The following is a 13351-nucleotide window of genomic DNA, read 5'->3' as shown; positions in this document are numbered from 1 at the left end:
GCCAATGAATAAAAAATAAAACAAGGTAATTGCGACTTCTTATCTCACAATTCAGACTTTTTTCTCGCAATTCTGACTTTTTTTCTCACAATTCAGACTTTTTTCTCACAATTCTGACTTTTTTTCTCGCAGTTCTGACTTTTTTCCTTGCAATTCAGACTTTTTTCTCACAATTCTGACTTTTTTTCTCGCAGTTCTGACTTTTTTCCTTGCAATTCAGACTTTTTTCTCACAATTCTGACTTTTTTTCTCGCAGTTCTGACTTTTTTCCTCGCAATTCTGACTTTTTTCTCACAATTCTGACTTTTTTTCTCAGAATTCTGACTTTTTTCTCGCAATTCTGACTTTTTTTCTCGCAATTCTGACTTTTTTCTCGCAATTCTGACTTTTTCAGCTTTTTGGAAAAAAAAAAGTCAGAATTGGGAGAAAAAAAGTCAGAATTGCGAGTTTATATCTCAGAATTGCGAGAAAAAAAGTCAGAATTGCGAGGAAAAAAAGTCAGAATTGCGAGTTTATATCTCAGAATTGCGAGAAAAAAAGTCAGAATTGCGAGGAAAAAAAGTCAGAATTGCGAGGAAAAAAGTCAGAACTGCGAGAAAAAAAGGCAGAATTGCGAGAAAAAAGTCACAATTGCGAGAAAAAAAGTCAGAATTGCGAGAAAAAAAGTCAGAATTGCGAGATAAAAAGTCACATTTACCTTGTTTTATTTTTTATTCATTGGCGGAAACGGCCTTCCATATTATTATTATTATTATTACACAAAAATAAATAAACGTGCACTTGCTATTTGGTTTCGTACTAGAGTGGAATGGCTAAGCTTTAGCCCGTTTATATACGCAGCAAGAGCCTGAGTGACCTCTAGCGGAAGCGTCTTAGAAGTGCAATTCTGTTTCAATGGCAACCATCACAGAGTTGAAAAGCGGTGAGCTAATACTCATACACTGTCATAATGCATCATATCTTTGTGCCAACGTTATGATTATTTTGCGTGTTTGTTTCACAGCAAATCTTCAGTCGTAAGTCTTGTTATAAATGTTGTCAGATGTTTAAACGTAACCCTCAAATCTCTCCACAGTTGTGTATGCTATAGTTGAGCAGGTTAGCCCAACTCACTTTCTCTCTCTGGCTTTGAAATGCATGATCTGTAGCTTTGCGAGAGACGCTGGAGGCCCGTGGGGTCCTCGGGCAGCTGAAGGCGAGGATCCGGGCGGAGGTGTTCAGCGCGCTGGACGATCAGAGCACGCCGCGCCCGCCGCTGTCCCACGAGAACCTGCTGATCAACGAACTGATCCGAGAATACCTGCAGTTCAACAAGTATCAATACACCGCCTCGGTGCTGACCGCAGGTGAGCTGCAGGAGGACCATACTCACGGTCACTCAGTCTTAGCTCTCTATTACACCTCACAACTGAAATACATTCTAAAAACAAACTTTTGAAGGTTAAATTGCTTTTAAAAAACAATGCATCTCAGAATCAGGTCAGCCTGAAGTTCCCCTAGATCGGGAGTTTATGGCCAATGAGCTCAATGTCGCTGAAGATTCAAGTGCCAAAGCAGTGTAAGTATGATTTGTGACAAGTAAGTAAAACTTTTATAGAGCACCTTGTGAAATAGTGTTTGCAAAGTTCATAATAGAAGACACTGAACATGTATGTACAATGCACAACAATAAATGTGGTCCAGGGTCACTGTGAGGGAGTCTGGGGCCTGTTAACACTTAACCAAATATACTAACAATTATTATATTATAGTACATTATATGTGACCCTGGACCACAAAACCAGTCATAAGGGTAAATTTTTCGAAATTGAGATGTATACATCATATCTGAAAGCTGAATAAATAAGATTTCCGTTGATGTATGGTTTGTTAGGATCGGACAATATTTGGTCGAGATACAACTATTTGAAAATCTGGAATCTGAGGGTGTAAAAAAATCAAAATATTAAGAAAATCGCCTTTAAAGTTGTCCAAATGAAGTTCTTAGCAATGCATATTACATATCACAAATTAAGTTTTGATATATTTACAGTAGGAAATTTACAAAATATCTTCATGGAACATGATCTTAATGTCCTAATGATTTTTGGCATAAAAGAAAATCAATAATTTTGACCCATACAATGTATTTTTGGCTATTGCTACAAATATACCCCAGCAACATAAGACTGGTTTTGTGGTCCAGGGTCACATATTATATTATAAAATGAATATAATATAATGTGTAATTCAAATAATACATAAAATTGATCAAATATAACATTTTGCAAATAATGCATACAATTTTAAATGTAAATATGACATAATTTCCTATTCAGCATGTATTGTATAGCTGTAACAGAGTAATGTTATAAATGTAACAGTATAAACTATTTGTTGTTATTTTAATATTTTTATCATTTTATTTTATTTTTCATGTAAATTTTCATTTTATGTAGAAACAATCCTGCAAAAAAAGTATTTAATATTTGGTGGTGAGACCAGTAAAAATGTTTGCATTAAAAGGATTTAAAAATTGTTCAGCTGTAACATAAATAAACCAAAACAAACACACACATGCATATGTCTGTATTTATGTAGCACCGTGGTCTTGCGAGACACGACATTTCGTTCCACTGTATGTCCCCACATGTAGCGGAATGACAATAAAGCTCAACTTGAACTTGAACTTGAGCATAGGGAAGAAAATACAAGAAAATAGAGGTTAAATAGAAAATAAAATGCATAAAAATTAACTGGAAAGAGGAAAATTGAATTATGGAAAAGCACTGCTAAACAAAAGTGTAATTAGTGTGATCCTTTCTCAAAGTGATCATTTGAGTCAACTGCTCGTAGACGGTCTGGCTGAGAGATCCACAGCTTGGGTCCTTAAGTGATTTAAAGCTGACTTGTTCATTTCAGCCTAATTTAACTACAATCAGCAAGGAATGTTGATGCAATACCATAAACACATTAAAAATATAATAAGAGGGTCTTAAATCCGTTCTGTGAGACAGTGAAGTGATTTAAGTTCTGAATGTGATTCCTCGGTCTAGTACAAAGAATTACTGCATTCGTAACTCATTGTAAGTGTTTGATAGAGCTCTTTGGTAAGTCGGCCAAAATTCTACTCCAGTAGTTGAGTCTAGATGTAACTCCTACATGAATGAGTTTCTTGCTCATTATCTTAACCTCTGTTAATTGCACATTAAAGGAACAGTTCGATTAATAAAAAATCTGTCATCGTTTACTCAGCTTTGACCATTTTTCTAATGTCAAACATAAAAAGAGATATTTAGAAGATTGTCCAAGAGGCTTATTTTTGGTTAACCATTCCTTTATGCTTTTTGTATTGCTCTGTCTTGCTGTTTTAGGCCATTGTTGTATGGATTGCTCCATCATTTCCTTAGCAGTAAGGAAGAGCACAAAGGAAAACTGTTCCTAAGAGGCTCAGCAACAGTGCCTTCACAAGAACCTCACGGCCATCCTAATGCGGAGTCATAAAACTGAGGTAAGAGAGGGCTTGAGTTCGACTTTGCTTTTGCATATTGATTTAATGTAAAGATTTACATGTGTAATTTTTAGTTTCATAAGCCTGAAAAGCATTTTATCCCATTCAGCTGTTTCTGTTGTGTTTCCAGCTCTGCAGTCATCAGGAACCAACACACAAGAGGAAGTCACATGATCACAACTAAAACAATTTGCCATTAAAGAGGCTAAACTATTCTGTTACTTTTTAATGTTGGTTTTTATATAATAGTGTTATGAATAAAAGCATTGTGATTGTTCGGTTTAGCTTCTCAGCTGTGCAAACAATACAGCATTTTACAAAATATTAATATTCCTCATTAAATTTCATTTGACATCCCGTTAACTGATTTTGAATCTGATGTTTGTATCATCTTCTTTTAAAAGCTGTTATATGCAATATTAAATTTCCATTTACTGTAAAATAACAGCAGCCTTATGTTTTTTTTTTTTTTCTATTTTTAACTAATGTCAACAATGATGGAGCATGTAAATTGTGGTCATTTCTGCAATCTGAATTGAAAATGTTAAGCTAATCTTAAGATAAGTGCTTTGATTGTTCATCTTAAATGGCAAAATTTCCAAAACAAGCCTGGATTGTTGGCTAGCTTCTGAAATGAGTCTTTATGGTCACTGAACTTTGAATTTTGAACATTCTTTCTTTTGACTGGTTTTCATCCTTCACTTTCTTGTCATCTTGCCAAAGCCAGCCTGTCTAGAAATGACATTCAAACTACTGTTTCTTACTTAAGCTTTTCTCACTTTAAACCTCGAACTGTCTAATGAATTGTCTGAAAGCATTTATACAAAAGAACAAGATATGTTTGATCATACTCTCTTTAATTTCTTAAGTGCTTCTCATTAAGAATCTCAGTTGTCTCATGTTTCCTTAAAGCAGCAAAGCTCACAAACACTGCAAACATCATCCATTGCCAAGTTCTCCAAATTTCCTAATTTTCCTTAAAAGGTAAGTCACTTCATACTCACTCAATACTTCACTTGATTTGTTTAGTTTTTCGCACTGAATATTATCACAGATCAAGGGTAATAAAGCAATTTGTTGAAAGGCTGATGTTGAAGTTTTCCCAGCGCATTGTCGGGGTACATTTTCTTTCAGTAAAAGGTTATCATCAACAGCTAGATCATGTGAAACATTTTGAATAAATATGAGCTGACAAATATTTGCTTGCTCTCCTACTGCTAAGAGGTTAAATATATCCAAACACATATGACCCTCTAAAATAGTGCGTTCTTATGCATGAACTGTATGTGCAACTAGATAAATTATAGATAACAAACATTTTGTTCCTCTTTACTAATGTTCTAACTCGGTATACATGTAATTTCCTGTTTTTTGTATGTCCATGGCTAAGTAAAGCCACAGCAGTAAGTGGATTCATATGCACCTTGTAGTGAGATTTTGTCTAGTAAGGTGATGACGTTCTCTTACTAATGTAGGCAAATCTTAATGCTCCAGTTACTCTGAACGGCTTCAGTCCAAATGAGTTTTTGGATGAGTCTCAGGAGACTATCTGAACAGCCTGTGCTCCACGCTTTAATCTAGCACATATTTCCCGTTCCCTCCTTCCGTTCTCCTTCAGACACACTGTCAGGACTAATTCGTGAGATACTGCTCTTGCACTAAGAGGACAACTAAGTATTTAGACATAGGACTTCAGTATGCTTTGAAGCCAAACTCAGGTCCAGATAGGAGTATTATTCCTTTCCTACATTTTATTGTTTTTCACTAACTGAAAATAAAGAACTGTTCACCCAAAACTAAAAATTCTGTCATTTACTTACCACCGTGTCAGGAGTCATGACTTTCTTTTAGAAGGGGAATTTTACAAAAATATTGTTGCTACACTTTTCCATACAGTGAAAGCCAATGGTGTCTGGATTTGAAACACACAACTTACACGTATTCTTTAAGACTTGTGCATTGTGTCTCAAGACATACAATATCTTTGTGAGCACTGAGCTTTGTTATGTTTAAATGATAATCTTCCCCTTAGTTTTCAAATGTCCTTTATGTTCAAAAATATTCAAATATGGCACATTCAAGACATCACACCAGGTTTAACGTCAGTGATGCCAACCATTATTTCTTGTGCATCTCTTAACAGCCAAAGTCTAATATGTGCATATCTGAAATCGTTGACAGAGTAAGATTTTCAGTATATTTTTAGAACAATAGGAATATAGTGCATAAGTCACATAGACTGTTTTTAAGGTACAATTTTGTCATTTAATTACTTTCATTGTATGGAGAAAGCTGCTTGGGAGAGGAAGAACGAAAGGAAGAAATTATATGATGCCATCATATTTATAATAAAAAGTGCATAATGCTTTTTGAAGGGGATGTTTACCAGACTATTGTCACTGTACGTTTCTGTGCATTTAAAGTCAATGGTGTACAAAAAAAAAAAAAAGTCCATAAGACTTTCATTTCAAGTTGCACAAGTGTTGCATTAGTGTCTCTGACAAACTACAAAATTCTCTATAGTACGAAGTAGCAAACTATTAAACAAAAATGTATGTTCCTATTTTTACAGAACCATACAGCATGCGCAGGTGCAATACCTCACATTCCTTAATTGGTGTTAGTCTTTGCCGGAATGAGAGTCTGCAGCAACGCCGAAGTTTATTGTTGGTGAGTAAACAGTCGAAAGATATCTCAATGAATGCCTATTTGTCTTAACAATGACACTGCTGTTGCACCATATTTAGTCACTCAGTCCAAGTCTTTCGGTGTTCCCTTCTAAACACAGAATACAGCCGAGATTCCAGGCAGACCCCATTGTCCTTATATGGCACAACAGGGACCCGGTAGAGTCGTGCATCTCTGCCTCTCTCTCGCAACCTCTCACTTTCACTCTCCCTATACACCCCCATCCTCCATCCGTCTCCAAGACACTGTCTCTACCTCCCTTCCTTCCCTTTGCACATCCAGGAGAGCTTGATGCTGACCAGTGACAGAGGCGCTTCTTTCCCTGCAGGCTTTGATTTTTCCCCCATCTCTCTTTTGGACCGCAGCAAGGCCTCAGAACATACCAGCCACGGTCCTGTTCCCTGAAAACATCACAGACTTGATTTACGGAATGCAATCGGAGGTTGTCCTTATATAGGAAGTTCCATTAGATAGCAAGAGCACGTTGTGGGAATGGAGGGGACGGAATGTGATGTGCGTAACGATAAGGGTCCCAAAAAGGATCTCAGGGGATTCGCCTCGTCCAGATGTAGTGTATGACATGTAGTCTAGGGGATCTCCCTTTTCTTGCTTGGGCTCTTTTTGTTTCTTTCCTCTGTTCTGTATGTTAAGGATTCCTTGTGTATTCCTTGATATCCCTTGTCCTCGTTCAACTTCGCTGTATGGAAGAGAGCAGTCAGTGTGAACATACTGCAAAACATCTCCTTCTGTGTTTCACGCAAGAAAAATGTAGTCACCGTTTTGGAATGACATTGGCATGCAAAAATATTGACAGAATTTTCATTTTTGGTTGAACTATCCCTTTAAATCTGACATTTTTCCACATTCCAGATTCAGCAACAAATGTATGTGTTCTGCTACTAAAACAGTATGAAAATAAATGACTGCATATTTAAAACTATGATAATTTAAATGAGAAGTGGAATAATCATAAATCATTTCAAAATATTGTATATTAAATGCGATTAAATCATGTTAAATTCATTTCCTACAACAAACAACTTTATGTAAAAAAAAAATTCAACAGAAGAGCATGTTTGAAATATGACACTCAGTGTGTGAAGAAAACTGGGGAAAAATCTGGGTAAATATCACCTTTGAGCATTTTTTCCCCAATAAAACTGTGATTGCATCAAATTATGAAGATGTGTGTTAATATTAGACATAGACTTAATTGTGCCCTAAAGTAAAATAAAAGGTTAGACGTGAAAATTAGCCAAAGCAAGTCAAATGAGCTCTTTATGGAACTCAGTGGCTACTGTTAACTGCAAAAACTAACGATTATGAAATATGAGAGGAACTATGCACTAATGAATTCCTGTCCACTTTCATTTTCCACTTTTATCACAACTGTCGTCTGAAAACGCAGCGCTTAGTGGTATTCTTGCCATATTTAAATGTTTCACATTGTGTTAAAACAGCACATTTAAAAGGATGCTCGCGAGGAGGCTGTTGTTCACCTGAGCTGTCAAAACTCGCTGACCAATCACATCACAGATCGACTGTTCGGCCCCGCCTACTGATCCGCATCTCCGTTTAAATGATGTTCTCATGCTTTTCTGTCTAATTTGGACTGTTCGTCTTTGGAGTAGCCTACCTCACTGTCACGGGACTCTCCAAACCCTAACTTTCCAAATCGCGGCAAGTTTTCATCAGCCTTGTGAGTATACATCCATATTATTATTATTATTATTATTATTATTATTATTATTTTATGTATTAGCCTGCATTCTACTCTTTTAGTTTTGCATGCGTGGCTCACGGAGGCTTTCTATGTACATCGTTGTGAATGCATGCCAGTAAGTTGATTATTCAGTTTCATGTGTGCAAAAAAATTGCTTGAGTAGGCTACTAAGAGAACTAATCTTTGACTGAATATTGAAACCTGAAGCTGTCAACATTCAGTTGCTTTGCAAGATGCTTTTGACAGTTATTTGCCATTAAAGTGATAGGCTATTTCGTGATATGGAAATTCTGTAAACATTTAGCATGCGCACCCTCATCCAAATGTGTATATTTCTTACGTGAAAAATAAAAAGACATACATGTCAGATATTAGTCACTCAGTCACCATTCGCTTTCATTGCATCTGTTTTGCATACAGTAAAAGTGAATGGTGACTGACATTCTGTCATCTGTGCTCCACTGGAGAAGGAACCTCTGTGAGTTTGGAACAGCATGAGGATGAGTAAACTATGACAGAATTATTTTTTTTATTTAATTAACAAAATTAAATTATAACCTTGTTGCACAGAACAATGGCTTTGAAAAAACCAGGCATCTCTGACCGTCTAGTCAAAACATCATCGTAGAGTAGCCTATCTCATGAGATGTTAAGATAGAAAGCATCCACACTTTCATGCAAAAGCTTGACTTCAGCTGACTCTGTCATAGGAAATGGTTGAGGAAAGTGCATAGAATGAGAGAAGCAGTGAGCCTGACAAACCAAAGAGTTTCCTGTTCTCCAAATATGGTTGTCAAATGCAGTTTCTGCTGAACGTTGTGGTGAACAGCAGACAGTGTCAACTGACTGTCCTCTCATTTCCCATTGTAGTGATGACATGCACAGACAACTTAGCGTAGACAATAGTGTGAGACATAGTATGTTGTCATTTATCCATTTATCCTTGATCTGTAGCATAAACATTCTTAAGACGTATTCTGCAGTCATACAGCTGAAAAACTTAACCTCATGTCCTTCTAAACCTTTTTTTACCTTTTCTTTCCTCTGCAGTTTAATCGAGAATAATCTGGCAACTTTTTAATAAAGTTAGAGTAACTAAGCTGCCAAGCTTCAAAAGAATACTGGCCCATAATAATGGCCCGTACCACTTAATTTCCCAATTTTACAATGCAAGATCTTTGTGTGCTTTAGAACTGCATGCAATTGAATAAATAGGCCTAATAACTGAATTTTCATTTATGTGTGAATTAGTGGTCTAAATCTATTTTAATACTTTGGAGAAGTTCCATACAGTTTTTTCAGAACATCTTTCATAGTGAAGGTAAAAGGTGTGTGCATGAGGCAGAAGTCATAGGTTTAATCAGGCTTGGTAGAAAAAGGAAGCTTAACCGTTTTATTGGTACGATTAGTAGGCCTAGCTAGCAAGTTCAGTAGTGAATTCATTTATCCGTGTTTATGACTTTAGCACACTTGTGGTCTATCTTTAGGCTGCTTCCCTCATTGTTCCTCTAATGATTTAACAAAGTTCTGCACCACCTGACAGACTCCTGCTGGAACTCTTATTTCTTCAAATCAGTAGCTGGACTAATGCCTAACAGTTTAATCCACTATTATCACAGATTCAACATGTTTTGGTGAAAGAAAGTCTTTATGGTCATTAATGGCAAAATGATGTTTAATGAGGCTGATCTAGGAAGCATTATATTCAGTAAGCTATATATTGTCACTGCAATAGCTTTAAAGCTTGAGCTGTTGACCTTGTATGAGCGTCCATCTCAATAAAACTGTTATTAGAAGAAACTGAAATGACATCGCTGCTCATGAGAAAAAGTAAACCATATGGTTGAAATGAGAAAAGGATGAGGAGGAGTAGAGAAGAGAGGAGAAAACCTTTCACAGGACCAGAGGTCACAAAAATCCATCCGCACAACACATGGTCACATGATCTTCTGGGCGTTAGGCCCAATTGAACTCAGGCCAAAGCGCATTCGTGCTACCTTTTACTTCTGTCATGTTAAAAAAGCAGAAATTCTTTGAAATAAAACATAGCCTCAACTTTTTAGGTAGGATTTTGGACAGTACATTTGGAGTGAAACTGCTGATCCATAAAAACCTCGGTGAAAGCTTGATGATCTTCAAGTGCTGAAATGAAAGGACTTCCCAAAGAAAGTGCTGTGAATCTATGTACAGGACACAGGAAATTCCCTCATTTAATTAAATCAGCTTATCATAGAAAAACATTGTTTGTTTGTCTTGCCCCCAAACGATTATAGGCCATTTTAATAACCATGTTCCATCCGTTGTGTTTGTCATCATTTGGACAAAATATTGCAGATTCCTAACGTTTTAGAAACGCTCAATATTTTACACTTTCAGAATTTGTCAGCATGTTAAATTCATCTAATCTTCTTGCCACAACACGGACTCTGAAGAAATCAAAAAAGATGATATTAAGGCAGTTTTAGTTATTCTCCATGGTCAGATGAGCAAGTGCAACATTTTGGTTTGAGATATTATGCAAATTTCTGCTTAAGGTAAAAGAGGTAAATTACTTGCAGACAGCTTGTCCTGCCTGCTGGATACAAGTTTATAATAAAAATTTTGCAGACCTTTTTTTTTTTTTTATAATGAACTCATGTTAGAAAGTAAGTAGGTGGGGAAAATGTTTTCCTGTTTTCACTGAGCCGTTAGACCATACAATGTAAATGCACTAACAATGGATAGTTATAAATGTCAGAGGAAATTGGTTCATGTCTAAGGCGTAGCTTTGGAATTGTTTCCCCAAATTGCTTTTAAAGTTCTATGGTTGCATGTACCCCAAAGCTGCACCTGCTGTTTGCTAACTCTACTGTACTTGAAAATACTTGTGTAAACTTCCCTATATCAGCCCACCAGAGGAAGGGAAGGGTGGGGGAAAGTGGCAGGAAAATCAGACCCCCTCCAACCTCTGAACGTCCCTGCCTAATGTTATCATTTAGGAGTAAACTGCGAGTCCGGCTGGAGGCATACTATTCCCTATAAGGGCTTTGTTTGGAAGTTCACTTGCTTCTGCTGTTTAGGTTGACAGAGTGTCCACTGACTCGAAGGCAGCCTTATATGGTCATCACAGCACGGGACCACAGCTGAGCTCCAAAAGAAACAAGAAAAACAGCATTTGCTGTGGAGATTATCACATGATTATATATGTTTATTCCATCGGGATGTTTCGTACAGTTTTTGGCCAGACTGAGTAGTTGTTTAATCATTACTGATTTTTTTTTTTTATATATTTCCCAAGCATTTTTCTCACCCTTTCATCTAAATAGGTGATAATAGTGGTGCCCCGTGACCTCTGCAATGTTTGTTAAGGAACATTTTGGTTTGATTGGCGAACTCTGCAAAAGCTACACTGTAGTGTTAGTGAATTCCAACCAGAACCAAAATTCATCCATGTATGATGATGTTGGTTAATATTGCATATTCCATTGATAGGCCTTGAACATTGTGGGAAACCCCAGTGTGTGTGTGTGTGTGTTTAAGACCCCAATGGTAATGGACTTTTTTAAAGGAATTAAGTAAAGGGCTTAAATGTATTTAGAGAAATAATGAGAAAGAGCGAAGAACAGTAAAAAGACAAAAATAATATATTTTTTGTAATTTGTTTGAAATGTTTGCAAATAATATTTTTACTTTTAAAATGCATCAATTCAGTCTTATTTGAATGCCTAATATGCTGAAATCACAAAACATAAAAATAATTATTGTCCTGTCACATTCAGTTCTGTATTACATTGATCACATAAATGACAGCATATATTTTCCAATTCAAAATGACGAAATTTGATAGATATTAAAAATAAAAAGATGTTTGTAATTTAGTTAATTACATATTACCTTGAACTCTACTGAAGCACTATGGGGAAATTCACACCTGGTTTCTGTGAATAGTAAAGCTCCTTTAAGAATATTGTGGGCAACAATATGACCATCAGAAATATATATAAAAAACAAACAAACAAAAAAACTAAAATAAAAAATGTAACTTTTAAAATTTTTGGTCAAATACCAAATATTTTGGGGTCAATTTGGCCATTCCTGATTGTTTGAGGAGACCTCAAAGTCAACGGTGTTACAGCCCTGCCTTGAATAGTTTTCCACCTTTAGCAATCTGTATTTAATTAAAGTCTATTGAACAGATCCAATATTGTGGCCAATAATGTTTAAAATGATGTTATTGCTGTAGGGTCATCAGGTCAGAGAAGTTTGCTTACAAAAAACATTGTTTAAAAATCAATTTTTCTCTTATATTCTAGTTGTCATAACCCAGCACCAATATGACGAAAAAGACCCTGAGTGAGGACGAGAAATTCCTTTTCACGGACAAAGACTTCATTAACAGCCCTGTCGCCCAGGCAGATTGGTCAGCCAAAAAGCTAGTATGGATCCCATCTGAAAAACATGGTTTTGAGTCAGCCAGCATCAAAGAGGAACGTGGCGATGAGGTACTGGTGGAGCTGATGGACAATGGAAAGAAAATCACAGTCAACAAGGATGACATCCAGAAGATGAACCCACCCAAATTCAGCAAGGTGGAGGACATGGCAGAACTGACCTGCCTGAATGAAGCATCTGTTCTCCACAACCTGAGGGAAAGATACTTCTCTGGACTCATCTATGTGAGTATGCCATAGTGCATTTAAATTATATTTCTTGCTTCATAAATTATAACAAGTATGCATTTTACACAGCTGAATTAGGCTTAATGACATGTGACTCATTTTTGGTCAGAAACTCTTGATTTCTTCAAAAATGCATTAAAATGCATCATCTCTTCTATGATGATGAGTATATTTTTAATTTCTGAATTAAAAATGTCAAGGTGATACAACCGGGCAGATATCATAAAAGACTGATTGAAAGGAAGAAATACTTGTAAATAAACCCTAAAGTAAAAAATACAAGCAGAAGCAGTTTTGTTATTCGTAACTTAATACAAGAAAAAGACAATTAAAAAATGTCCAATAATAATAGTAATAATAAAGGTTGTACCCTCACATGTATTCAAATTGTAAGATTAATATGTTATGTTTTACTTGATTACATCATGACATTTTTAGAAGTCATTAAACTTAAACTTTTGTTGAAAATGGTATAAATGTTTTTCAAAATCAAATGAAACTAACATAAATAGAAAGTGCATTATTAAGAACTTTACATATTTCATGTAACTTTTCTTATTCTTTATCTTGGACACTCTTATTTGTCATTGACCCCCTGTTGGCATCGCTATTGCATAACAGATTATTATCAGAAAATGTATAACATTTATTAATAACTCATTGTGGCCAAACTAATGCAAACTGAAAAATGCACTGACAACCATTTAGGTTAAAATGGCAATCATGATTTACAAGCGCTAACGCTTAAGAAAGAGGAACTATACATTTCCCAAGGGTGAGGGGTTATATAAC

At 36.0% G+C, this 13351-nt stretch overlaps 2 protein-coding genes across 3 annotated transcripts in view; both read left to right on the top strand.

The window, feature by feature from the left end:
* Positions 1 to 802: 802 nt before the first annotated feature.
* On the top strand, positions 803 to 4339 carry cep20 (centrosomal protein 20). Its single transcript, XM_079378068.1, has 5 exons — positions 803 to 922; positions 1149 to 1346; positions 1474 to 1558; positions 3354 to 3490; positions 3621 to 4339. Exons 1-4 carry the CDS (start codon positions 895 to 897, stop codon positions 3481 to 3483), a joined length of 441 nt encoding a protein of 146 aa, XP_079234194.1. The 5' UTR covers positions 803 to 894; the 3' UTR covers positions 3484 to 3490; positions 3621 to 4339.
* Positions 4340 to 7762: 3423 nt separating this feature from the next.
* The window catches only part of myh11a (myosin, heavy chain 11a, smooth muscle), a 31424-nt gene continuing 25835 nt past the window's right edge, over positions 7763 to 13351 (top strand). For both annotated transcript variants that reach the window (XM_079376818.1, XM_079376819.1), the window contains exons 1-2: positions 7763 to 7877; positions 12194 to 12556. In XM_079376818.1, the coding sequence (XP_079232944.1) occupies positions 12215 to 12556 (342 nt within the window). In that variant the 5' untranslated portion in view covers positions 7763 to 7877; positions 12194 to 12214. The remainder of the gene's footprint in view (positions 7878 to 12193; positions 12557 to 13351) is intronic.

This window comes from Barbus barbus (genome assembly GCF_936440315.1).
Source record: "Barbus barbus genome assembly, chromosome: 25".
Lineage (NCBI taxonomy): Eukaryota > Metazoa > Chordata > Actinopteri > Cypriniformes > Cyprinidae > Barbus > Barbus barbus.
Note: the sequence above shows the minus strand (reverse complement) of the source record. Positions and strands in the feature narration are given on the sequence as shown.

Excerpts from the sequence above, each read along its gene's own strand:
- cep20 (XM_079378068.1), top strand. The coding sequence starts at position 895 with ATGGCAACCATCACAGAGTTGAAAAGCG. Across the intron at positions 1,347-1,473 it reads CGCCTCGGTGCTGACCGCAG|AATCAGGTCAGCCTGAAGTT; the intron begins GTGAGCTGCAGG and ends AATGCATCTCAG. Across the intron at positions 1,559-3,353 it reads GATTCAAGTGCCAAAGCAGT|GCCATTGTTGTATGGATTGC; the intron begins GTAAGTATGATT and ends TTGCTGTTTTAG.